The sequence below is a fragment of the Bos javanicus genome, chromosome 13, assembly GCF_032452875.1.
Source record: "Bos javanicus breed banteng chromosome 13, ARS-OSU_banteng_1.0, whole genome shotgun sequence".
NCBI classification, from domain to species: domain Eukaryota; kingdom Metazoa; phylum Chordata; class Mammalia; order Artiodactyla; family Bovidae; genus Bos; species Bos javanicus.
Window position 1 is genome coordinate 55,159,536 of NC_083880.1, and position 27,411 is coordinate 55,186,946.

General features: G+C 48.5%; 1 protein-coding gene across 1 annotated transcript in view; it reads left to right on the forward strand.

Moving 5' to 3' along the window:
* Positions 1–27,411, forward strand: part of TAF4 (TATA-box binding protein associated factor 4) — a 65,060-nt gene that overhangs the window by 10,586 nt on the left and 27,063 nt on the right. Inside the window, 1 exon segment of the mRNA XM_061436989.1 lies at positions 26,358–26,524. Coding sequence (XP_061292973.1) covers positions 26,358–26,524 — 167 coding nt within the window.

Consider the following 27,411-nt stretch of genomic DNA (forward strand, 5'->3'; position numbering starts at 1 on the left):
TCCCCCCTGTCGTGTGTCGTGTGTTCCTTTACTTGAGGGCAGTTGTCCAGAGGATGGGCTTTAACCCTCTGAAGGTGTGGCTTCTGAACCCCGGCCCCCAGCAGAGCAGGCCCTTCCTCAGGACCATGGGTCTCTCCCTGAGGCTTGTCTCGAGGAGCCGCAGCCAGCAGGGCAGGTGGTCTGAGTCTGTGTAGGTGGGACTTCCTGGGAATTACCCGTGGGGCTCATCAGTGAAGCAGGGCGCCTGGGCCTTGCTCTGCCTCGACTTCCGCATTGGCATGGCGCTCATGTGGGGAGTCCCGGAGACCTGGGGTGTTTGTGGACAGTCCATTGTTTAGCAGACTGGCCGAAACTTCAGGAAGCATTGGTTGAGACAGAAACCAGTGGAGGGCAGGATGTGTGTTTGGATATGAGGTGTGTAGAGTTGAATTAGTCACAGTCTCCGGTCGTTTACCAGTTAAATAATCACCTGTGACAACCCTGGCAGGACACCTGGGTCCCTGCCTGCCTCCCGTGTACCTGTCGGGACCCTACCTCCCCAGCCGCAGCAGCCCGTGTCCCCACTTGTGGTCACCACACCCTCGTTTTCCCCTCCTACCCGCTTGGGGCACCTTGCTATATGTAGCCGAACCATGTGTTGGATTTTGTTGTCACTCTGTAGGGAGAGCCGTGCCGTGGGCCATTTTCTGGGACCTTGGGTGTTATGGTGCAGGGGTGCTCCTCCTGTAGGGTGGGTGGTGTTTTGTTGCATGGGGACCCTTGCCCCGGTCTCCAGTAGGGGAGCAGGGGACACAGGCCTGTTGTGAGAGGAGTTGTCATCCAGGAAGCATTGCCACTTCCCAGCAGCGTGTGGGACATCCTGCGAGCAGGCCAGTGACTCCCTTAGGAAAGGCACGTGCTTGGTTCCAGAAGTTTGAGTTTGGGTCGTCTACCATATGAGTGTGAGTCAGGAAGTAGCTTCAGGGCTGGGACCTAGAAAGGTGTTCTTAAAAGGGGGATTGCTCTTCACACCACAGGGACGGTGTGCTCACCTGGTTTGGGGGAGGGTAGGATAGCCGGGAGAAGAGAAGCTGCCAGAGACGGGTTCTGGGTGTTGTGACCCCTGGAAGGTGAAACAGGTGGAGTCCTCGAAGGATGCTGTGGAGGAGAGAGGGCAGCATGCGTTCCAGCCAGTGGACTGCCAGGGGATTCCTGCAACCTCCTGTCCATCTACTCTCTCCTCCTCTTGTGAGCTTAGTACCTCTTAGGTTCCTTTACTCTTGGTTTAGAGGGTCTTGGTATGGGAGGAGATTGTTCCACTATCAGCCAGTCACTCAGAGGCTGTTTCGCAGGTGGGGTTTGGGGCTCTACCCTGGACTGTCCAGTTCAGTTCAGTTCAGTCGCTCAGACGGGTCTGACTCTTTGCGACCCTATGAATTGCAGCATACCAGGCCTCCCTGTCTATCACCAACTGCCAGAGTTTACTCAAACTCATGTCCATCAAGTCGGTGATGCCATCCAGCCATCTCATCCTCTGTTGTCCCCTTCTCCTCCTGCCCCCAATCCCTCCCAGCATCAGAGTCTTTTCCAGTGAGTCAACTCTTCGCATGAGGTGGCCAAAGTATTGGAGTTTCAGCTTTAGCATCAGTCCTTCCAGTGAACACCCAGGACTGATCTCCTTCAGAATGGACTGGTTGGATCTCCTTGCAGTCCAAGGGACTCTCAAGAGTCTTCTCCAACACCACAGTTCAGAAGCATCAATTCTTCGGTGCTCGGCTTTCTTCACAGTCCAACTCTCAGCAAAGAAGTACAGAAGGCAAACTAGCACACGGAGAGACGCTCCGCATAGTATGTCATCAGGGAAACCCCAATCAAAGCAACGAGATGCTACCACACTCCACACAGAAAGGCCGAAACCCAGAACACTGACACCACCGAGTGCTGGGGAGGGTGTGGGGCAACAGGAGCTTGATCCCCACGGGCGGGCGTGTGGGATGCACAATCCATACATGACCACTGGAAAAACCATAGCCTTGACTAGACGGACCTTTGTTGGCAAAGTAATATTTCTGCTTTTTTAATATGCTATCTAGGTTGGTCATAATTTTCCTTCCAAGGAGTAAGCGTCTTTTACTTTCATGGCTGCAATCACCATCTGCAGTGATTTTGGAGCCCCCAAAAATAAAGACTGTTTCCACTGTTTCTCCATCTATTTCCCATGAAGTGATGGGACCAGATGCCATGATCTTCGTTTTCTGAATGTCGAGCTTTAAGCCAACTTTTTCACTCTCCTCTTTCACTTTCTTCAAGAGGCTCTTTAGTTCCTCTTCACTTTCTGCCATAAGGGTGGTGTCATCTGCATCTCTGAGGTTATTGATATTTTTCCTGGCAATTTTGATTCCAGCTTGTGCTTCTTCCAGCCCAGCGTCTCTCATGATGTACTCTGCATAGAAGTTAAATAAGCAGGGTGACAATATACAGCCTTGACGTACTCCTTTTCCTATTTTGAACCAGTCTGTTGTTCCATGTCCAGTTCTAACTGTTGCTTCCTGACTTGCATATAGGTTTCTCAAGAGGCAGGTCAGGTGGTCTGGTATTCCCATCTCTTTCAGAATTTTCCACAGTTTATTGTGATCCACACACACACAGTCAAAGGCTTTGGCATAGTCAATAAAGCAGAAATAGATGTTTTTCTGGAACTCTCTTGCTTTTTCCATGATCCAGCGGATGTTGGCAATTTGATCTCTGGTTCCTCTGCCTTTTCTAAAACCAGCTTGCCCATCAGGAAGTTCATGGTTCACATATTGCTGAAGCCTGGCTTGGAGAATTTTGAGCATTACTTTACTAGCGTGTGAGATGAGTGCAATTGTGTGGTAGTTGAGCATTCTTTGGCATTGCCTTTCTTTGGGATTGGAATGAAAACTGACCTTTTGCAGTCCTGTGGCCACTGCTGAGTTTTCCAAATTTGCTGGCATATTGAGTGCAGCACTTTCACAGAATCGTCTTTCAGGATTTGAAATAGCTCAACTGGAATTCCATGCTAGCAAAAGTAGATTAAAAAATAATAAATTTTAAAAAGCGTTTTTAGTTTCACATCAATTTAAGAGGAAAATCTAGTGATTTTCTCTACACCCCTGCCCCCAGCACACACAGCCTCCCTCATCATCCACAACCCTCACCAGATGAGGCATTTGTTACAACTGGTAAACCTGCACTGACAGGTCATCACCACTCCGGGGCCACAGTTTATGTCCGGGCTCACGGCTGTGTTGTGCGTTCTGTGGGTTTGGACAGACGTGTGATGGTGTGTTTCCATCATTACAGGGTCACACAGAGTGTTTGACCGCCCTCACGGTGCTTGGTGCTCCACCTCATTGTCCCTCTTCTTCCACCTCTGGCAGCCACTCATCTTTTCACTCTCTCCATAGGTTTGTCTTTTCCAGAATGGCATATAGTTGGAATCATACACTATTGTTGTTTTCTCTGATTGGCTTCTTTCTCTTGGTAATATACACTTAGGATTTCACCGCGTCTTTTCATGGCTTGATAGCTCTTTTCTTTTTATCACTCTGTACCGTCCCACTGTCCAGGCGCATTGCTGTTTGTTTATCCATCACCTAGTGAAGGACGTCTTGGTTTTTTCCAGGTTTTGACAGTTATGCATACGGCTGCTATAACATCCTCGTGCGGGTTTTTGAGTGGATATAAGTTTTCAGCTCCTTTGGGTAAATAGGAGCAAGAGCTGCTGCATCGCATGGTAAGAAACTGCCAAACTGTCTTCCCAAGTGACTGCCCGTCTCACACACCCGCCCGTGGGGATCGAGCTCCTGTTGCCCCACGCCCTCCCCAGCACTCGGTGGTGTCAGTGTTCTGGGTTTCGGCCTTTCTGTGTGGAGTGTGGTAGCATCTTGTTGCTTTGATTGGGGTTTCCCTGATGACATACTATGCGGAGCGTCTCTCCGTGTGCTAGTTTGCCTTCTGTACTTCTTTGCTGAGATACCTATTTAGGTCTTTGGCCCATTTCCAATTAGGTTGTTTGTTTTCTTGATGAGTTTTAAGAGTTCTTTGCATATTTTGGATTACAATTTATCGACGTGTCTTTTGCAAGTATTTTCTTCTCCCAGTCTATGACTTGTCTACTTGTTCTCTTGATATTGTCTTTTGTAGAACAGATGCTTTCAGTTTGGATGAAGTTCAGCCTGTCACTTTTCCCTTTTATGGACTGTGCCTTTGGTGTTGTATCTGAAAAGGCATCACTGTGCCCACATCACCTAGGTTTTTTTCTGTGTTATCTTCTAGGAGTTTCCTAGTTGCACTTTACATTTTAGGTCTGTGATGCATTTGAGTTCATTCCTGTGATGGGTGTAAGGTCTGTGTCTAGATTCGTCTTTGTGTCCAGTGGTTCCAGCACCGTTTGTTGAAGGGACTGTCTTTGCTCTGTTGTGCTGCTTTGCTCCTTTGTCCAAGATCAGTTGAGTGTGTTTATGGGGGTCTGTTTCTGGGCTCTCCATTTTGTTCCATTGATCTGTTTGTCTGTTCTTTCCCTGAACCGCTCTGTCTTCACTACTGTAGCATTTTAGTAAGTCCTGAAGCTGGGTAATCACTCCTCCAGCTTTGGTCTCCTTCAGTGTTCTGTGGCCCATTCTGGGTCTTTGGCCTCCTCTCCATGTGAACTTCAGAATCTGCTTGTTGATACTCATGAAATAACACACTGAGATTTTGATTGGGAATGTGTTGAGTCTACAGATCAAGTTGGGAAGAACTAACATCTAGACAGTATCGCGCCTTTCTCTCCATAAATGTGGAGTATCTATTTCTTCATTGATTGAGTTCTCCTTTGTCTTAATTCATCATTGTAGGCATTATGTTAGATTTATAACAAAGTATTTCATTTTTTTGATGCTAACATAAATGGTATTGTGTTTTTAATTTCAAATTCCATTTATTCATTGTTGGTTTATAGGAAGGCAATTGGATTTTATGTATTAATTTCGTATCCTGCAACCTTGCTATAACCGTTTATTAGTTCCAAGGAGTTGTTTGTTTTTTGGTCAGTTCTTTTGGATTTTCTGCATAGATGATCATATGATCTGTGAACGAAGGCAGTTTTATTTTTTCTTTTCCAATCTGTATACTCTTTATTTCCTTTTATTGCCTTGGCCAGGACTTCCAGTTTTAAGCGGTGGTGAGAGGCGGGCATTTTTGCCCGCACCAGATCTTAGTGGAAAAGCTTTGAGTTTCTCACCATTCAGTATGATGTTAGCTGTCGACTTTTTGTAGATTATCAAGTTGAGGTAATTGATCTTTTTTCCTGTTTTGAGACTTTTTACTATGAATGGGAGTATTTGGGGAGCCTCCATGGGACGCCGGGGGCACATACTTGGCAGGGAAAGGCTGAGGGAGACCCCCATCCTGTCTGGGTCTCTGTCCCTGAGCGAATCCAGGGTCCTCAGAAGGGCATTTCTGGAATGCAAGTCCCTTCCTTGGTCTGGGGTTCTGGTGACAAGGGCCAGTGTTGCAGCCCAAGGGACCTGGCCCCACCTGAGCCCCCATGGGCTTTTGGGACTTTCAAGGGTGAATTTGGGTGTTTGTGTTAGAAAGCAACCCTCCCCAACCGGGGTGTCCTGCTCTGGGTTGGGGGTGGGCTGGTTCCCGCACCCCATGGGTAGTGAGGAGGGAGGTGCCTGCTGGGTGGCTGGGGGGTGGGGGTGGGGGCCAGCCTTGGTGAAGGGCTGTGAAGTAGGTGGAAGAGTGAGTCTGGGGGATCCCAGGAAACAGTGGTGTGGGTGCTGCTTGTCCATCAGGCAGCCACGTCTGAGTGTCCTGGTAAGGGAGTCTGGGCACTGTATTGAGATGATAGATCTCTGGTCCCCGTGACGTGTCATTTTCTACAGGACTAGAATTTGATGGCAGATGTTTGTATTCCCCACACTCTTAGTGTGGAGACCAGGGGTCACTTTTCTTATGGCAGAGCCCGGCTTGTGCAGGTTAAGCACTTTGCGGTTGCACGGTGTGAGCACTGCCTTTACAGCAGAGAGAAGGGCGTGTTTTCTCAGTGTCTTGTGAGATGTCATCACCTCCACTTGTGAGTGTGGTTCTTTACAACCAGGCTGTGCCTCTGGAGGTCTCCCTGAGGGCAGCTTCACCAAGGATCCACCGAAGACAGTGTCCTGTTTCCTTTGGTTAGGGTCTTCTCTACTTGTGCCTGAGTTTACAGTTTCCTGTTCACGTCTAGGGTTCTTGTTTTAGGGATAGGAATGTCAGGTGAACGTCTAGAGATCTCTAGACTGTCACCCTTGCTGGGAATGAGTGTGAATGCTCATTAGGTTTAGGAGAAGTCCTGCTCTCAGTGCCTGCTTGCTTCACTCTGAGAAGGTGGCACCTCAGGGCTGAGCACAGCAGTAAGGAGACAGCTCTGTTCAGAACGGCAGGAGTTTGGAATAGACATAAGACAAGTCTTGAAAATGTCTGGCAAACACATGAAAAGTCATCAGAGGAATTCTGATGAAGGCCCCTGTGGGGTCCTCCCACCCCGTCCACTCCCACTGAGGCAGGTAGAGTGAAAAGGACTGAGTGCGCCTCCAGCGGGCGGATGTGTGGGGGTTGTTCAGAAGTCGCCTTGGTAAGGTACACGTTTCCTCATCTGAGCTTACAAACCAACCAGGTAAGATCTGGTCTCTCAGTTTATTTAAATTGTAGAAAATTTGATGAACAGGAAAAAAGTGTGGGAAAGGAATGATTATTATTAATGTGTACTGTTATTTCTGTCACCAAGAGGTCATTATAATAATCTCTGACCCATTGTTTCTTGATGTCCAGGATTTCCCAGGTCCTTAACTATGCTCTGGTTAACATGATCTTAATGGGTGTGCACCTAAGTGACCCGTCATTCATTCTTCAGTACTAGTCTGTTGCCAGCTCTGGGCCAGGCCTGTTGTGCATGATGGGACCCTGCAGAGAGGGAAGACGTGCTGTGGTGGGCAGCAGCGTGCGTGGGGTGATTGCTGGAGGATGGGTTCCTCACATGGCCTGTGTGGGCGGGTTCTCGCTGTGGGAGCGACCCAGATGCTTACCTGCGTCTTCTCGTGTGTGTTTCCCGTGGTCTTGGCTGTGTCTGGCATTGGTCTGTGTGTTGTAAGGCAAGTGGCTCACACGGCGTTTCTGGAGGTGCCTCTTCCTTCATTGTCCCCTGTTTCTGCACCGGGGGCCAGGTGGGTGGGGATGGCTCTTCATTCTGTCCTGCTGGGCTGTGAACGCTCACTGTGTCCTGTGCTCTCAGGGTCCCAGGCCTGGAGATGAACTGTTCCCAGCGAGATGGGGAATGGTCTTTAGAGGAAAACGGCTCTGGAAAAGCCAGGGGCTGTGCCTAGTCTCTGAGGGGAGGGGCTCCTCTTGGTGTTTCTAACACAGGTTACCCGCCAAGTCTTTGAAACTGTGTATGTATTTATAGTGTTAGGATTTTATTTATTTGTGTCTGCGCTAGGTCTTCATTGATGCACACAGGCTACTCTCTAGTTGCGGTGGCTTCTCTTGTGGAGCATGGCCTCAGTGGTTGTGGCGCATGGACTGCAGAGCGGATTCTTATCCACTATGCTACCAGGAAAGCCCTTCTTTGCAGTTCTTTATATGTTCAAGACTCCATTAAAATAATCTTTTCTTTTGTTCTATGCTACCAATTTGATACATAGTTTACTTTTTTTCTATTTTTGTTTTACTTTGTTTTAAACCTTAGTTCCTATTTTTTTGTTTGTTGTAATTTTATATTTTGAATGTGTGAAACATTTTCAGACATTTCCACTGTATGAATGCTGAGCTTTTTAGGACTTTCAACTCGAGTCCGCTTTCTTCCCTTCCCCCAGAGGGATAAATTATATTAGTCTGTGGGCCATCTTTTCAAGTATTTCTTTTGTAAAAATAAATGTGTGCACACAGAGATATATTCTTTCTCCTCTGTTTTCTACAGGTGGCATATACATCGACTTGAATCTTGATTTTCTTTTTTTAGCAGTGTAACCTGGAGATCATCATCCAGTGACGTTTTGATTGAAAAACTACATTTTATATCTAGGATACTCTGAGGAGAAATCACTTTTTGTAGTGATACCTTTCTGCATGTTCAAACACTGAAACTTAAAAGTAGGTTTGGAGGGGGATAGTTGAAAATGACGTTTTACTTTAACCTGAATGATCAAAGGCATCCATCCGCATGGGTCGGCCGGCAGGTGTTGGGCTGGAGGTGGAGGGCGGTCCTACCTGTGGAGGGCAGAAGCCCAGTGGTTTTGGTCCAGTCTGCTGTGCGCTGGGAGTGGGGCCTCAGCTTCCAGGGTGACTTGGAAGTCTGGTCTGTGATGCTTTAGAGTTGACAGGGCTCGTCTTAAAACACTCATCAGCACACGTTAAAATCTTCCTGCGGGTATTTGCATGCAACAGAGCGGATCTGTTTTGAGTACACAGATTGAATTTTGAGAAGTGGATGCCCTGTCTGTCCCCTATCACAAGACGCAGGACTCTCATTTACCCTAGGTCACCCTGGGCCCACGCAAATGTCCTTTTTGCTTTTCTGTCACTGCCGTCTGGTTTTGCCTTCTAAAATTTCCTGTGTATGAAATCATGCATCATGTGCTTTCTGGTGTCGGTCACTCTTCCCTCCACGCGTGGTTTGAGTTCACCCATGTGGCTGTGTGTGCCAGTGATGCACTGATCGTGCTGAGCAGCATTGCTCGTTTGGACACACGCCATACGTTCATCCGTTCGTGGTGGGTCACTTCCTGCTTTTGACTGTGACGATCGACACTTCTGTAACATCAGTGCCCTGGCTTCATGTGGACATGTTCGGGGACGTGCTCTCCTCCTGCATGAATGTTAGGAGTGGAATTGCTGAGTCGTATGGAAGCGTACGTTCTGTCTCATCAGAGGCCACCTCACTGCTTTCCTGAGTGGTTGTGTGAATTTCCGAGAGTTCCTGTTGCTCCATGTGCCAGCCAGGGCTTGGCATGGGAAGGCTGCTAGTGGATGTGTGGTGGTATCTCATTGTGTTTATTTTTTAAAGTCTCTTTTATTGAGGCATAATTTTCATACAGTAAAATTTATCGTTCTCAAGGTATAGTTTTGTGAGTTTTAGCAAACATAAATTATGTAACCATCATCACAGTCAAGATAGAGAGTTGTTCCAAAGGCTGAAAAAGTTTTTCCTTTTGCCTCTTGCCTCAGTGGTTAGCTGGTCATCTGCCCTGTGTCTATGATTTTGCCTTTTCTAGAATTTTATATAAATGAACTTACACAGTGATAGTCTTTTCTGTCTGGCTTCTACTTAGCAGAATACTTGTGAAAATTTCCAAGCTGTTGCGTACATTGATATATGCCTTTTTGTTGTAAAGCAGTATTCCATGCTGTGGATGGATGTGGAGTTTTATTTGTCGAGTCACCATTTGGTGGGTATTTGGGTTTCCCGCTTTTGACTATTAAAGATAGTGCTTCTGTGAAGCTGAATAACTGAAACTAGCACAGTATTGTCAATTGGACACACATAAGAAAAAAATAATATGGCTTCTATAAACTTTCTTGTCAATCTCTGTATGGACGTGAGTTTTAATTTCTGCTGGGCAGATGCATAGGAGTGGGATTGTTGGATATTGTAAGTGAATGTTAACTTTTGAATCTGCCAAACTCTTTTCCAGAGTGGCTGTCCTATTTTACATTACCACCAGCAATGTGTGATGGTTGTTTCAAATCATTGCTGTTATTATAGTATTTTAAATTTTAGCTGGTTTCTTGGGTGTGTGATGCTATCTCATTATGGTTTTAATTTGCATTTCCCTAATGACTAATGTCTTTGAGCATCTTTTCGTGTGCTTATCTTTCATTTTCCTATCTTTCCTGAAGTGTGTATTCAATTGTTTCACCTGTATTTTTTTATTGGGTTTGTTTTGTTATTATTGGTTTGGTAAGAGTTTTAGAAACATAGATACAATCAGTCTTTTATCAGATAGAATTGTTTTATAAGTTTTTTTTTAATCTGTGTTTGCTTTTTCATTTAACTGTATATTGCAAAGAGCAAGTTTTCAGTTTTAATGAAGTCCAGCTTATCAGTTTCTTTCAGTGTTCACATTCAGTTCAGTTCAGTTGCTCAGTTGTGTCCAACTCTTTGTGATCGCATGGACTGCAGCACACCAGACTTCCCTGTCACCAACTCCCAAAGCTTGTTCAGTCTCATGTCCATCGAGTCGGTGATGCCATCCAACCATCTCATTCTCTCTTGTCCCCTTCTCCTCCTTCTTTCAATCATTCCCAGCATTAGGGTCTTTTCCAGTGAGTCAGTACTTTGCATCAGCTGGCCAAAGTATTGGGGTTCCAACTTCATCATCAGTCCTTGCAATGAATATTCAGGACTGATTTCCTTTAGGATTGACTGGTTTGATCTCCTTGCAGTCCAAGGGACTCTCAAGAGTCTTCTCCAACACCGCAGTTCAAAAGCATCAATTCTGCGCTCAGCTTTCTTTATGGTTCAACTCTCACATCCATACATGACTGCTGAAAAAACCATAGCTTTGACTAGATGGACCTTTATTGGCAAAGTAACGTCTCTGCTTTTTAATATACTGTCTAGGTTGGTCATAGCTTTTCTTCCAAGGAGCAAGCGTCTTTTAATTTCATGGCTGTAGTCACCATCTGCAGTGATTTGGGAGCCCCCAAAAATAAAGTCTCTCACTGTTTTCATTGTTTCCCCATCTGTCTGCCTTGAAGTGATGGGACTGGATGCCATGATCTTAGTTTTCTGAATGTTGAGTTTTAAGTCAACTTTTTCATTCTCCTCTTTCACTTTCATCAAGAGGCTCTTTAGTTCTTCTTTGCTTTCTGCCATAAGGGTGATGTTATCTGTGTATCTGAGGTTATTGATATTTCTCCCAGCAGTCTTGATTCCAGCTTGTGCTTCATCCAGCTCAGCGTTTCTCATGATGTAGTCTGCATGTAAGTTAAGTAAGCACGGTGACAATATACACCCTTGACGTACTCCTTTCCCAATTTGGTACCAGTCTGTTGTTCCATGTCCGGTTTTAACTGTTGCTTCTTGACCTGTATACAGATTTCTCAAGAGGCAGGTAAGGTGGTCTGGTATTCTCATCTCTTTAAGAATTTTCCAGTTTGTTGCGATCCACATACTTAAAGGCTTTGGCATAGTCAATAAAGCAGAAGTAGATGTTTTTCTGGAACTCTCTCACTTTTTCTATGATCCAACAGATGTTGGCAATTTGATTTCTGGTTCCTCTGCCTTTTCTAAATCCAGCATGAACATCTGGAAGTTCTTGGTTCACGTACTGCTGAAGCCTTGATTGGAGAATTCTGAGCATTATTTTGCTACCGGGTGAGATGAGTGCAATTGTGCGGTAGTTTGAACATTCTTTGGCATTGCCTTACTTTGGGATTGGAATGAAAGCTGACCTTTTCCAGTCCTGTGGCCACTGCTGAGTTTTCCAAATTTGCTGGCATATTGAGTGCAGCACTTTAACAGCATCATCTTTTAGGACTTGAAATAGCTCACATGGGAAATCATGTGGGAATTCACGTCTTATCAAAGAAGTTTTTGCCTGACCCAGGGCACAAGGATTCTCTCCCATGTATTCTTATAGGATTTTTATGTTTTTAGCTTTCACTCAATCCAATTCAAGTTACTTTGGGATATTGGTAAGACAGGGGGTTGAGATTAATTTTCTCCCCATAGAATATTCAGTGGTACCTATTTGATGTCTTTGTTTATGGATTGTATTCTGGTCCCATTTGTTTATCCCTGTCCACAGTTCTTGATTAGCTCAGTTCCTTCATAGTAAGCCCTTAACTCAGGTAGCATCAATACTCTGAGTGCTCTTCTTTTTCAGAAATGTTTGGAGCTACTTGTTGTTCAGTCGCTAAGTTGTGTCGGCCTCTTTGTGACCCCGTGGACTGCAGCATGCCAGGCTCCTCTGTGTCCTTGGTGCTACTTGAATTTATTGGAGTTCCACATAAGTTTTAAAATCAGCTTATCCATTTCCACAGATAAGTCTTCTGGTATCTTGCCTGGGATTATATTGAATCTGTGAACGAGATTTATGATAATTGACATCTGAAAGACATTGGTTTCTGATCTATGAACATAGAATACCTCTCCATTTATTTAGGTCTTTAAACGTTTCTCTCAGAATTATGGTTTTCAGTGTTTATGTTTTAAACATACTTTGTTAAATAAGCATATCTTTAAGCATTCATATTTTTAAGCTACATAAATGGTACTTAAAAATTGCAATTTCCAGTTGCTTATTGCTAGTATTCAGAAATAAAATTGCTCATTTATTGATGTGTATCCTGTGACTGTGCCTAACTCATATATTAGTTCTTTTAGCAATTTTATGGATTCTTTAGAGTTTTCTACAGAGACAACTGTTTTGTCTGTAACAGAGAGAGGTTTCCTTCTTCCTTTTTGATCTGCATACTTTTATTTTTCTTCTTGCTATATTGCACCAACTGGGACCTCCGGTATAATGTTGAATAGAAGCAATGGGAAGGGACATTTTTGCCTTGTTTCTGATTTGGGGGGGTTGTATTAGATTTCTTCTCTTTAAATGTATGATATTAGCTGTAGGATTTTCATAGGTGTCCTTTACTGGGTTGAGGGAACTCCCTTCTCTTCCTTGATTGGTGAGAATTTTTGAATGGATGTTTAATTGGCAAATGCCTTCCATGTTCATGTATTGAGATGTTGTGTGTGTGTGTGTGTGTTTTGGTCTGTTAATAAGGTATTACATGGATTTAGTTTTGAATGTTAAGTCATGGTGCATTCCTAGGATAAACCCCACTTGGCCGAGAAGCAGTATCATTTTGTGTCCTGTTATATTTGATTTGCTGGGGTTTTTGTGTGAGTTTGTGAGGGCTGCTGGTGTTGTCTTCCTGCAGCATCGCTCTCTGGCGCTGGTACCTGAGTGATGCTGGCGACTCCAGTCTGCCTGCCTCTGTGCAGAGCTCCTGCGGGTCTGCATCCCTGACAGCACTTGGTGTTGTCAGACTTTTCAGTTCTTCAGACCTAGAGCGTGTGAAGTGCTGCCACATGATTGTTGTAGTTTTCATTTCCTTTTCCTTGCGTATTGAGGAAGTTGACGTTACGTTGTACATTGCTGTGCGTGGTATCCTTCTGTGAAATGTCTGTGTCTTTTTGCCCAGTTTTCTTTTGAATTTTTCTGTTAATTTGTAGGGCTTGTGTCTGTATCGTGCTTACGATTCCTTTATAGGTCATGTAAGTGACCAGTTGTCCTTTCGGTTTATGGCTGGTCTTTTCACTTTCTTTATGGTATCTTCTGATGAACTGGAGTTCTTGATTTAACGTAGTGAAATCTGTTTTTTTTTCTTTATGTCAAATACCTTTTCCAGTCATGTTTAAGAAGTTCTTTCTAAGCCTGAGGTCATAGGTGTGGTTTCCTGTATTTTCTTCTAAAACTTTGGTGTTTACTTCCACCTTTTTGTCTTTAAACCTCCTGGAATCCGATATGCATATGCCCGTGAGAGTTCTGTGTTCACTCTTCTTCCATTTGGATAAACAGTGGTCCTGGTGCTGTTTATTTGCCGTGACCGTCCCTGTCGGTGGTCTGCATGTCCCTTCTGTAGTATTTCTGCTTTTATCTCATGCAGGGTCTGTTTCTGGGCTGCCAGGGTTTTCTCTTCATTTGTTTTTCCATCCGTGCCGTCATGGCCATGAATAATGCGGCTTCATGCCGATTCTTGGTGTCCAGTGGAGCCAGTGCCTCACTAGGTTCTTCCTGAGAATTGTCTGTGCTTGTCTTGGTATTTTGATCTTGCTTGTACATTTTTGAATCAACTCTTCGAGGCCCAGGTTATTTTGATCAGAACTGTATTAATATGTGGGTCAATTTGGGGAGGATTGCCATCCACAAATAGTACATATGTATTCATGAATGTGGCATATCACTCTACTTAGTTCTATGTCTTTCAATCAAGTTTTATAATTTTTTTCTGTTATAGGTCTTGTGCATGTTTGGTTGGATTCGTTCTAGGACACTCTAAAGTTTATTCTGTTATGGTAAATAGTAGTTGTTTAAAATTGCATTTTTCTAATTCTTAATTGATGAAATGTTGAATTGTAGCTGAGTTTTGGATATTGATTTTAAATGTAGCAATGTTATTGAGCCATTTCTTTTAAAAATGTATGTGCAGTGACTTCCCTGGTGGTCCGGTGGCTAAGACTCCCGCTCCCAATGCAGGGGGCCTGGGTTCAATCCCTGGTCAGGGAACTAAATCCCACTTGCTGCAACTAAGACTCAGCTCAACCAAATAAAATAAAATGAGTAAATATTTCAAAAAATGCATATTCAGGTTTTGGGGTAGGGGTGTTATATGTAGAGAATACTGTTGTATGCAGTTATGACTGATTTATTTCATTCCAGTCCTCACGTTCCTGCTTCTCGACCCGTTCTCTGGTCTGTGGGGTTTGCTGGGATTTCTGGTATGGTGTTGGGTAGATGGGACTGCTGCCACCCTTGAATTGTTCCTGATACCAAAGGAAATGCTCCTGAGGATTTACCACTGGGGGTGGGAGTTTGGAGGCTCATTTCAGAGAGTTAGTGAGGTTCCTTGTCTTCTAAGACCGTTTGTTTGCTTTTCCTGGCGGAGGATATTTATTTTCTAGTCCAGTGGATTTGAGTTTATCAGATGCTTCTTCTGCTACTGTGGGGCTCCTCCAGTTATTTAAAACCCAGCTGTGTGCTTGTCAGCTCCTCACCTTCCTGGTCCTCTGGCTTCTGCAGACCCATGATCCCCGCCTGGGCCCAGGGCCCTCCTGACAGGTGGCCGCAGGTCTTGGACTTCAGCCCTCAGTCCCCTTGGCTGTCTCCTTGGTGTGGCTCTGGGTGGTCTTTGTCTGCTGTGCTGTAATGTAGGGTGCCTTTCCTTACTCCCCTCCTGACACTGACCCCCTCTCCTCCCTCCCGGGTTGTTTTGGGGCCCTTCAGTTTAGACCAGGAGTGTGCCCTGGTTGCGCCGAGCACTGGACATCTTCCCCCTGTAGCATGGCCCTGGCATCGACGAATCAGTCACCTTAACTGATAGATGGTTGCATTGAATGGAGGTGGTGGGTTATGGCTAGTGCCTGCCTCACCCTCCGTGTAGGAAGCCCCTGGCCAGTGTGCATTTCTGGTTTTTCTCCAGGGCCTGCTCAGGCCAGCATGACTAGGTGCTCAGTGAGTGTTGGCGGCAGTGAGTGAGTGAAGGTGGTTCAGTCTCTGGTTTTGCTTCTTCCTCTTGGGCCTTCTGACGAGTGAGGGCAGGTGGCTAAAGTGGCCATGAATCCTGGACCGTGCACTCTGTTTTCCACCTGACCTTGGTTCCCTGGAAACCGTGCCTGGTTCTCACTGTCCAGATGTCTCACAGCACGCAGACCCACCCTGGGCTTTAGTCGGCTGCCGCAGACCCAGGCCCTGCGCCGCCCTTGGCCTGGATGCGGAGCCCAAGGTGGGGTGGGGTCGGGGCAGTGGGCCACGCTTCCCGCCTTCGGCTCTCAGATCAGAGCAGCCACTCTGCTGTGGCCTCTTTGGCTGAAGGCCGACTTACTGAGCCCTTGAACACGTGAGAGGGTGGAGATGGACACATCTGTGGCGTTCAGGCTGGAGAAGCTGGTACTGACTCGTCCTCAGAGTCAGAGCCTGCTGAGCACACTGTCTGGAAGAGGGGTTCTCATCTCTTTGCTTATTGACCTTGAGAAGGGCCCGAAGGTTCCTCCAGAGCGTCCTGTGTATTCCCCTCCTGCCCTGTCTCTGGCGCGGCTCTCGACATGCACAGCATTGTAGAGAGAAGGGGGTGCTTCAGGTCCCTGCCTCCTGGCTGCACCCCCTCCCCTGTTCTGGGAGGAGCATCTGCTGGATCTTTTACTTATTTACACACGTTCTTACCCCCAGAAGGAACAGAAAGTGAATAATAAAAACAGCAGAAGATAAAGTTAAGGGAAAGTTTGAGGAAAGGGAAGATAAAAGAAAGATAGGGTGGACTGGGTTGAGTGGAGAAGTGCCCACCTGGGGTCTCTCGGTGCTGTGTGTGGGGGTAGGGGCACAGACTGGCTGCTCCCAAAGTGAAGGGAGCCGAGATCTGCGGGCAAGAGGGACTGCGCTGAATCACGCGTGGATGCAAGTTGTCCGCTAGCGTGGAGTGTTCAGAACTCGGGATGTGGGTCACAGTCATATTCTGGCTTTCTTCCAGAAGTTCAGGGAGGCTGCAGGCCCTCGGGACGCTGACTGACCTCCTAGCATGGCCGCCCTGGCAGCCGATGGGCGCAGGCTTTGGGCACCAGCTCCAGGGTGGGGAGGGTGGTTCAGGGCCTCCAGAGGAGCTTGGGGAAGCCTCTGAGACCTGTGGGTTGCAGGGCTCTTGAAACCTGAGGGGCTGAGAACCGCTCTGGGCTGACTAAGGTGAGGACAGCAGAGAGGCAGAAGGGGATCCGGGCCAGCGGCGCACTACACAGAGACGTCCTCCACAGGTGCGTGGGGAGGCCCGCTGGTCATACGGTCGTTTCCTGTTTGCTGTGCGTGGACATGCGGAGGTGAGGGCACTGGGCCAAGGCCTTGTTGGGCAGATGCGTGGACGTGTGCCACCGTGTCGGGTGAGGCCTATGTCAAGTTGGAGGGAGACCTTCCCTCCGTCATGCTGTGCCCTTAGGGGCACACGCCATGTCCTTCTGTGGCATTATGTTCCCTCTGTCACCCAGAAAGGAGCGAGGTGACAGGCACTCGGAGCCACAGAGCCGGCCCAGGACACAGGAGGAGAGTGCAACTTCCGAGACGGGGCGGGGGGGGCAGCGCTGGCTGCCGAGGCACGCGGGTGGCGCCCTCGGTGGTGGACTTCGGGGAGGACGGCCTTGGGGAGGAGGGAAGTGGAGGCCGCCCCAAGGATTGAGAGGACCTCGGGGCTGGGGGCTCCGGCACCCCGGCACTTCTTGGTGTTGTCTTCCTTTCTGGGGTATCACTGAAGTGACAGGGCGGTCCCAGTGCTAGTTTAAACAGCGGTGAACCTGGGTCTTTCCCTGGAGGACAATAATACCCTGAGGTGTGTCTAGACCGGGTTCTTATCTCTCAGGTACATAACCAAGTGCGCACACGTGACTTTTCCGTGAGCTGGTCACGTGTGTTGTGGTGCCATTGTCTTCTCACATCCTGTCCCATCGCACATCCAAGGCACGCGTCCCTGCCAGCGCACAGGTGGACTGCGTGTGGACACTTGCAGCAGGGGTGTGGCTGCCTGAGCCCTGAAGGCGAGTGCCGCCGCACAGGGACCCCGCGCTGCAGTGGCCGGGTCCAGCGGCACGCACCACCCGTGCTTGCCCCACGCCCCCACCCGTGCCAGGGCTGGAGGTAGAAAGGACACTGAGTTGCGTCTGGGGGAGGGTCCTCGCCTGAAACCTGTGTCTCCTGGCTGATCAGTGAGGTTGAGCATCTGCTCTTTGGCCCTTTGTGTCGCTTTTGGGAGTTGCTTGATGGACATTTTTATGGTCAATTTTTAAAGTAGGTAAGACAGTTGTGGTTACTGACTATTTAGTCAAGTTTGGGTAAAATTTTATTTTCAGAAATTGTACTCTAAGCAGGTCCATTTCTGGATTTCAGCCTGTGTGGACGTGCTTGGTGTGGGAAAGACCCCCTCCAGCCCTGACCCCCCACCGCCCACCTCGTCCTGGTTCTCATTCTCTAGCCTGTCCTGTGGGGACAGCTCTGCTGCTGTGTGTGTGCACAGCAGTGAGCTTCTTTCCTTATTTTTAATTGCAGGGTAGTTGCTTTACAGTGTCGTTTGCTTTCTGTTGTACAGCATGAATCAGCCGTAAGTACATGTATGTCCACCCTGGGAGTGAGGTTCTGAGGCACAGTGTCTGAGGCCCAGTGATGCCTTACTTTACTTAGAGCCGATGCTTGGTTTCATCAAAACTTGGAAAGTCACTGTGTGATGTGAAGTGAAAATCAGGTGTGGAGTCCTGAATCTGCAGCAGTGCTCTGCCATGACCCTGAGCCATGTTTGTGTGGGGGAAACCTGACTTGGAGCTGGAAGAAGTGGGTGGGGTCTGCCTGCCCAGGGCTTTTCTTGTTGTTGTTTTTTAAATTATTTTATTTACGTATTTATCTGTGGCGGTGCTGAATCTTCATTGCTGCGTGGGCTTTTCTCTAGGTGCAGCGAGCAGGGGCTGCTCTCCCGTTGCGGGGCGCAGTCTTCTCGTGGCGGTGGCTTCTCTTGTTGCGGAGCTCGGGCTCTCAGGCACAGTAGTTGCGGTTCCCCGGCTCTGTAGCACACGCTCAGTAGTTGTGGTGCATGGGCTTAGTTGCTCCCAGGCACGTGGGATCTTCCAGCTCAGGGATCGACCTTCTGTCTCCTGCATTGGCAGGTGGATTCTTTAGCACTGAGCCACCAGAGAAGCTCTGTTATTGTTTTGATCGAAGGTTTCAGGTGTGTTTCCTCACCTTTAGCTTTGAAAGCACTGACAGTGCAGGCAGGCACACGCTTCTTTACGTTTGCAGCAGTCTTGCTCCGCCCTCAGTGCTCAGGTCCTGTGAGGCTGAGGTGAGGCCAGGACACAGGAGCCCCGCCTCCCACACGTCTGACCCCACCACCAGCCTTCCTGGAGTCACAGCTCTGTGGGTTTAGGCACTTTCTTTTAGGTGATTTAAAAAGCAAGCAGCCCTAAGAGTGAAAGAATGTTTAGGCTGTAATTAAGTCAGCATCACAGGTGTCTGTGCTGGTGTCTGGCTGAGTTTGCTTCTGGTAGAGTAGTTGGGGGACCCCGTCCCACAGGGACATGCTGGAGGGGCCCCCGGCAGGACTGCGGGTGGTGTGGCAGGAGGTCCCCGCCACACCCTGGCCAGTGGCTATTCTCTTGGGCGTGGGTTTCAGAGATGCTTCATGAGGCCAGGCTCCTCTGCTGCTACTGCGGGCTGGGGTCTGGATGGTCCAGTCCTGAAGCCCCTCCCAGGTTCCCTGCATGACTCGTTCTCCAGCTGTGTCACACCTCTCTGCATTCCTCTGCTCCTGGTCCGATTCTGCCTTCTTCAGAGTTCATGCAGGGTTCAGGGGCAGTTTTGTTTTGTATCTTGATTATGGAGGGTCTGCCATTCATCGCACCATCTCTGCAGACTCTCCAAGCCATCTGGCTAGTGATGGTGCTGGCAATGCTTGTTGGGGGTGGGTGGGAGGGCAGGGAAGGGTCTGGCCCCTCCAACCCAACTGCTGTTCCCTGCTTGTGCCAGTGTAGCTGGGCTGTTCGCCAGGCCTGGGAGCCCCCAGCCGAGGTTGAAGGACATGCCTGTGTCCTGGGGGCAAGGGCGGGGCTGAGCACTGAAGGCCATGCTGAGACTGTCTCCCCAGAAGTGGTGACTTCCAGGTGGAGGATCCCAGGTGGAGTGCAAAACGGCGATTTAATTTGTTGTGTAGCTCTGGCTGACCTACATTTTGGTTAAAAATACAGTGAAAAATGTTGCTATGAAAGGGATCAGGGAAACTGTAACCTTGGGTACAAATGCTGGAGTTGATCTTGAACTCTGGTTCTTGCAGGGGTGGGGCTCATTTAGTCCTAAGGACTGTTGTTGTGCTCGGGCTGTGAGAGGGACGTGGCCCCCCCACCCCACCCCACAGAGCTCACTGCATTCTGTGTCCATGGGCGCCCAGCCTCCCAAACAGGCAGTGTTGTGTCTGTCTTAGGTATGAGTACATGCAGCGTGGCCTTAACATGGGTGCTGTGGGTTTATGCTGTGTGTCTTTCTGTAAAATCCTGAGCTCTCACAATGACAAAAAAGTAGAAAATTGCCCGCCTTCGTCAATAAAGAAATTATAAATACGTTTTGGATGAAATATGGAGCCACTGAAAATTATGGTTTTGAAAAGAAAACACCAAGCTGGATATCAACAGAATTACCCCAATTTTCTTTACGGTTATCAAAACACATATGTTGTACACGTGCTCATAGAACAGAGGGTGGAAAGAAACTCAGAGTCTTGTAGCCAGAGGGGGCGGGCTCCCGAGAGTTCTGTCTTCCGGGTTGGTCTCCGCGTTTTTCAAGTCTGCTCTCATGAATGCTTGTCTCTGCACTAAGAAAGATGTTAACATTATTTAACATGGAAGTTTGAGTGGCTTTCTGCTGTGTGAACTCGCCGTGTCATGCTTGTTGCTTGTGCACACTGGCTGGTTTTGGTTCCAGAGCACTCTGAGTGGGGGGTGAGGGGTGCAGGGAGGGGCCTGGTGGGGTCCATGGTGCAGCCAGACTGTGTGTGCGGGGGACCTGGGGGCCATGTGTCTGTAAGGCGGGAGGATGGCGCCTGCAGGGGCCCTTCCCTGGCCGCTCCCAGAGCTGGTCTCGCGCCGGCAGAGGGATGATGGCTCAGATGGCCTCCTGGTCCCCCCTGGGGCCGGGGTGCTGGGAGTCCCAGGCCTGGTGCTGCTGTTGTGAACACAGACGGTTGCTTTTCTGTGATCTTTTATCTAAAGTTTAAGTTACATTTTGAGACAGTTGTGTTTCTTTGCCTTTGAGTGGTACTGCAGAGTCATCTGTTAGAAATGAGCATTATGACCAGAGTTTATGAGGTCCAGAGAGTGTGATGATGTCATGACTGTGTGGCAGATTCTCTCAGGTGTCACAGGCATGCCTGACTCCACTTCTTTCGGAATCAGTGGCTGTATGTGTGGTACCCAGGGAAGCTGCCACGCCTTCTGGAGCTGCCACCCATAGAGCTGCTGGCTGGTGTCGCCCGTGTCCCTCGTGCCCGGAACAGCTGTCCTGGTTCTCTCTTTGCCGGGTCTGTTCCTACTGGAGACGTTGCTGATGCTGCCGAGAGGTCTCGTCACTGCGAGAGTCCCATGTCACTTCTTGGCAGGAGTTTTGCTTCTGTCCTCAGCTTTCACTCTCACTATCGGCACATTGCATGGCCCAGTCTGTTTTTTTTAGACTTTTGTGTCCAAAAGACCAGTCACTTGATTGGCGTATTAATCACATTGCCTTTCTTGAATGTTATTTAAATATCCCTTTGAATTTCTGCGAACATCATTTTTTAAGCAAATAAGCAAGTATTCGATAAAGTGTAGGCATCAGTTTGAAATTGGGGTGTCCAGCTGTGGAAACTGCGGGGCCTGCTGGGCTGCCCTGCTCCCTTGAGTCCCTGTGATGAAGGAGTGGGGTCTCTGCATGGTGCCTGAGCGAACTGGTGAGTGAGTGGCTGGGAGTGTCACCAGGTCCCCTCTTTTGGGGCCCTCAGCACAAGCATGGGCCAGGGTTGATGACCGTGTAACCCCCTTGAGCTGCCCCGTGGCCTGAGCCTGTCCTGGGCATGGTGCACACTTCTCAGGGCGTGGACATCAGTTCCGGCTGCCAGCCTGCCAGGCCTTTCTCCCCTCAGTGCTTTCACAAGCTCCCAGGTTTTAGAGATTTCAAAACAGTGAGTTATTTGCAGCAGCTGTGTTTTGTTTTGTTTTGAAAATATGGCTTATTGTCTTTCAGTTTAGTTTAGTTGCTCAGTCGTGTCTGACTCTTTGTGATCCCATGGACTGCAGCATGCCAGGCTTCCCTGTCCATCACCAACTCCCGAAGCTTGCTCACACTCATGTCCATCGAGTCGGTGATGCCATCCAACCATCTCATCCTCTGTTGTCCCTTTCTCCTCCTGCCTTCAGTCTTACCCAGCATCAGGGTCTTTTCCAGTGAGTCAGTTCTTCGCATCAGGGGGCCAAAGTATTAGAGTTTCAGCTTCATCATCAGTCCTTCCAATGAATATTCAGGACTGATTTCCTTTAGGATTGACTGGTTTGATCTCCTTGCAGTCCAAGGGACTCTCAAGAGTCTTCTCCAACACCACAGTTCAGAAGCATCATTTCTTCAGCTCTCAGCTTTCTTTATGGTCCAACTCTCACATCCATACACGACCAGTGGGAAAACCATAGCTTTGACTAGACATACGTTTGTTGGCAAAGTAATGTCTCTGTTGTCTAGGTTGGTCATAGCTTTTCTTTCAAGGAGCAAGTGTCTTTTAATTTCATGGCTGCAGTCACCATCTGCAGTGATTTGGGAGCCTAAGAAGATAAAGTCTCTCACTGTTTTCATTGTTTCCCTGTCTGTTTGCCATGAAGTGATGGGACCAGAAACCATGATCCTAGTTTTCTGAATGTTGAGTTTTAAGCCAACTTTTTCACTTTCTTCTTTGACTTTCATCAAGAGGCTCTTTAGTTCTTCATTTTCTGCCATAAGGGTGGTGTCATCTACATATCTGAGTTTATTGATATTTCTCCCAGCAATCTTGATTCCAGCTTGTGCTTCATCCAGCCCGGTATTTTGCATGTGTAGTCTGCATATAAGTTAAATATGCATTATTGTCTTTTAGTTTTATGTTAAAATTTATTATAAGTTTTGAAGTTTTACGTTGGAGTATAGCTAATTTAAAGTATTGTGTTGATTTTGGGTGTACAGCAGGGTGGTTCAGTTATGCATATATTCATTCATCTAGGTTATCACAAAGTATTGAGCAGGGTTCCCTGCACTGTACCGTAGATCCTTGGCAGATGATCCGTTTGAAAAGATTCATTTATCTGGCTGTACCAGGTCTTAGTTGTAGCCTGTAGGCACTTTTAGTTGTGGCATTTGGGCTCTTTGGGCTTCCCCGGTGGCTCAGTGGTGAAGAATCTGCCTGCCAATGCAGGAGACACAGGTTCGTTCCCTGGGTCAGGAAGATCCCCTGGAGGAGGAAATGGCAACCCACCCAGTATTCTTGCTTGGAGAATCCCCTGGACAGAGAAGCCTGGCTGGCGTGACGGTCCTTGGGGTCGTAGAGAGTCAGACACAACTGAGCACATGTATGTACACATTAGAATTCTGTAGTTTTGGCACACAGACTCTTCAGTTGTGGCATGTGGGGTCTAGTTCCCTGACCAGAAATTGAACCCGGGCCCCCTGCATTGGGAACAGAGAATCTTAGCCACTGGACCACCAGGGAAGTCCCAGTTACCTATTTTATGTGTAGCTGTGTATATATGTTAAACCCAATCTAAATTACCCTTCTCATATGGATGTGAGAGTTGGACTGTGAAGAAATCTGAGCGCCGAAGAATTGATGCTTTTGAACTGTGGTGTTGGAGAAGACTCTTGAGAGTCCCTTGGACTGCAAGGAGATCTAACCAGTCCATTTTGAAGGAGATCAGCCCTGGGATTTCTTTGGAAGGAATAATGCTAAAGCTGAAACTCCAGTACTTTGACCACCTCATGAGAAGAGTTGACTCATTGGAAAAGACTGATGCTGGGAGGGAGGGGGGCAGGAGGAGAAGGGGACGACAGAGGATGAGATGGCTGGATGGCATCACTGACTCGATGGACGTGAGTTTGAGTGAACTCCGGGAGTTGGTGATGGACAGGGAGGCCTGGCATGCTGCGATTCATGGGGTCGCAAAGAGTTGGACACAACTGAGCAACTGAACTGAATGATTAGTGTGACTTCCCTGGTGGCTCAGACGGTAAAGCATCTGCCTACAATGCGGGAGACCTAGGATCAATCCCTGGGTCGGGAAGATCTCCTGGAGAAGGGAATGGCAACCCACTCCAGTATTCTTTCTGCACCCCGCCTCCCCCCGCCCCACCCCCTGAAAAAAAAGCGGCCCTGCTTATTTAACTTCTATGCAGAGTACATCATGGGAAATGCTGGGCTGGAAGAAGCACAAACTGGAATCAAGATTGCCGGGAGAAATATCAATAACCTCAGGTATGCAGATGACACCACCCTTATGGCAGAAAGTGAAGAGGAACTAAAAAGCCTCTTGATGAAAGTGAAAGAGGAGAGTGAAAAAGTTGGCTTAAAGCTCAACATTGAGAAAACAAAGATCATGGCATCTGGTCCCATCACTTCATGGGAAATAGATGGGGAAACAGTGGAAACAGTGTCAGACTTTATTTTTTTGGGCTCCAAAATCACTGCAGATGGTGACCGCAGCCGTGAAATTAAAAGACGCTTACTCCTTGGAAGGAAAATTATGACCAACCTAGATAGCATATTGAAAAGCAGAGACATTACTTTGCCAACAAAGGTCCGTCTAGTCAAGGCTATGGTTTTTTCCAGTGGTCATGTATGGATGTGAGAGGTGGACTATAAGAAAGCTGAGTGCTGAAGAATTGATGCTTTTGAACTGTGGTGTCGGAGAAGACTCTTGAGAATCCCTTGGACTGCAAGGAGATCCAACCAGTCCATTCTGAAGGAGATCAGTCCTGGGTGTTCATTGGAAGGACTGATGTTGAAGCTGAAACTCCAATATTTCAGCCACCTGATGCGAAGAGTTGACTCATTGGAAAAGACTCTGATGCTGGGAGGGATTGGGGGCAGGAGGAGAAGGGGATGACAGAGGATGAGATGGTTGGATGGCATCACCGACTCGATGGACGTGAGTCTGAGTGAACTCCGGGAGATGGTGATGGACAGGGAGGCCTGGCATGCTGCGATTCATGGGGTCGCAAAGAGTCGGACATGACTGAGCAACTGAACTGAACTGAAGCCCCACCTTCCCCCTTGGTAATGGTGAGTTTACTTTCTAAGTCTCTGAGTCTATTTCTATTTTGTCAATAAGTTCATTTGTATCAATTCTTTAGATTGATTTAGATATTGATATATTGATTTAGATTTATTTGGATTTAGATATACAAGTGATATCATATGATATTTGTCTTTCTCTGACCTACTTCACTTAGTGTGATCATCTCTAGGTCCATCCATATTGCTGCATATGGCGTTATTTTATTCTTTTTCATGGCTGAGTAATATCCCATTGTACATATGTATCACGTCATCTTTATCCACTCATCTGTCAGTGGATACTTAGGTTGCTTCCTTGTCTTGCCTGTTGTAAATAATGCTGCAGTGAACATTGGGGTGTGTGTATCTTTTCAAAATACAGTTTTCTTCGGATATGTGCTCAGGAGTGGGATAGCAAGCAATACCTAGATCATGTGATAAATTTGTTTTTAGTTGTTTAAGGATCTCTGTTTAGATCTGCCCATTTTAAAATTTTTTGTTTGTTTTTTTGATATTGAGCTGCATGAGCTGTTTGTATACTTTAGAGATTAATCCCTTGTAGGTTGCATCGTTAGGCAGCATTTTCTCCCATTCCATGGGTTGTCTTTTTGTTTTGCTTTTTTCCTTTGCTGCAGCATGGCTCATTTGAAAGGGTTGTCTTGGAGGGTGCTCCCATAATGGGCACACGTACAAGTGTGTCTTCTTGATCGGGAGTTGCAGATGTGACCCTGGGGAAAGGCTGTATTTCCTGATGTGATGATGGGTGTTGAAGGAGCCGGGACCAGCAGCTCCAAAGACGTGTATGTTGGATGGAGCTCCCGTCTGGCTCAGCAAGGAACACCTGTTGTTGTGATGGCTGGCAGGAGGTTCTTGGCCTTGAGGTTTTCAGCTGCCCCTGTGGGGCTTCTTACTCAGTGGGCTCCTTGGGCCACAGCTCTGCCCGGCTGAGTTCTTCCATGGGGTGCCTCGTGCCCACCCTCTGCGAGCCTGGCTTTGGGGCAAGGTGTTCATAGGACTCCCTTTCAGCCCCATCGCTAATCCGTCATGGGAAATTGTGTGAAAGTTGTGTTACTGTTTCTAATGGAATCTAGGATGTAATTGGTCCCGGTTTTTGAAGCTAGAATTAATGTCACACTCCCTGCTAGGATTTGGTTTCCAGTGATGTAGCTGGAGCCCCATGAAGGGTGAGTGGTCCTCCGTGTCTTTGTGTCTCTGTTGGGGAGGGGGGTCCCAGGTCACCATGGACACACAAGGGGTCCTGTTCCTGGAAGGAGTGTCTGGGCTTCGGGCACTCCAGGCATGTCCCCAGGCATGTGAGTGGTGGGCAATGCTGTCTCGAGGTCCAGCCTAGTACCCAGGGATGGGGACCTGATGGGAGAAGAGGCCAGGCTGCCTCCCCCAGAGCCAGTGGTGGGCTTGGGAGGTGACCTGCTCCTGGGCAGGGCTCGGGTCTGAGGCTCCAGCTGCGACCTCTCCTGAGACACCTGCAGCCTTGTGCACTTGGCCACTCAGGCAGCCTTGTGGGGAGCACACTTGGCCGTGAGGGCTCTTGCCAGGCCCTGGCTCCCTGGCCTCCTGACCTGCAGGCCAGCGTGGGGTGCTGTGGGGTGGACGGGGTGTGAGGAGCTCTGCTTGCCTGGCTGACGGCTCCTCCTTGAATCGGTGAAAACTCCTCTCATGTCTCTGTCGTCCTGTGCACCGTCTCTGCCGGCAGGTGTGCTCAGAGCTCAGGGACAGGGTTCATAGCGGCTCCCTTTCCTCCTCAGGGCTGTTGGCTCCCCGTGGAGTCGGGCCCTGGGGCGCATTCCTGACACCAGCCCCCCTCCCCCGCCTCCCAGGTATGGTCCTCGTGCGGAGCGAGAATGGGCAGCTGCTCATGATCCCTCAGCAGGCCCTGGCTCAGATGCAGGCCCAGGCGCACGCCCAGGCACAGCCGCAGACCACCATGGCGCCGCGCCCGGCCACCCCCACAAGTGCCCCTCCCGTGCAGATCTCCACCGTGCAGGTGAGCACGCGCCCAGCCTGCGGGGGTTGTCAGGGGTGGGACGGCTCGGCTGCCCTGGGAGGAACTCGGGTCTCCAACCTGCACCCCTCCGCTGCCCACCCTCTGTGGCAGCCCCCCTTCTGTGCCTCCATTTCCTCCTCTGCAAAGTGCAGATCCTGCCACCCTGTAGGGCCATGACGGATAGTTAGGACACTTGAGCGCGGGACCCAGTGAGCCCTGAGCCTCGTTAGCTGTTGTGACCAGGGGGGCGCAGAGGAGCTTTGCAGAACTATGTTAACAGCCCCCCCACCACACACAAATGTGTGAGCCTTGGGGGCTACTTCCCCCCGCCCCACTGCGAGGCTGTGCCCCCTCCTCCCCCAGGCTGTGACAGGAGGACAGGTTCAGTGCCTCGGACTCGCCCCTCCCCCAGGTTCTGCCTCCTGGTGCCTTTCTGCCCCTTCTGAGCTGGTTGACTGGTCAGAGACTAACATGGAGACTAGAGGGGTCCTGACGGCTCTGTTGTCCTGTGACTTCAGCTGCATCCCCTGGAGTTGGTGTCCCTGCGCTGTAGACAGAGGGGCCCCTCCCTGAGCATCTGAAACAGCCCTGAGCAGCTCGCAGGGTCTGTGGAGGTCCGTTCCGTCAGATATTTGTAAGATGTTCACTTTGACTGTTGTGTGATTACAGGAAATCAAAGTGTTGATTTCCCAGATACACGCATCCCTCGAAGACCACGTGGGAGGCTCTGCTAAGGAGTGTGTTACAGTTATATGGTGACAATCAGGGGGCCTCGCGGACTCTGGCGCCTACCTTGGGGGCCCAGGGTGCTCTCTGTGCTGAAGGAAGGACCGTGTGGTGTGCTGCCTCTCACTTCCCTCCTTTTAGGTGACAACTCCTTGTTTTTC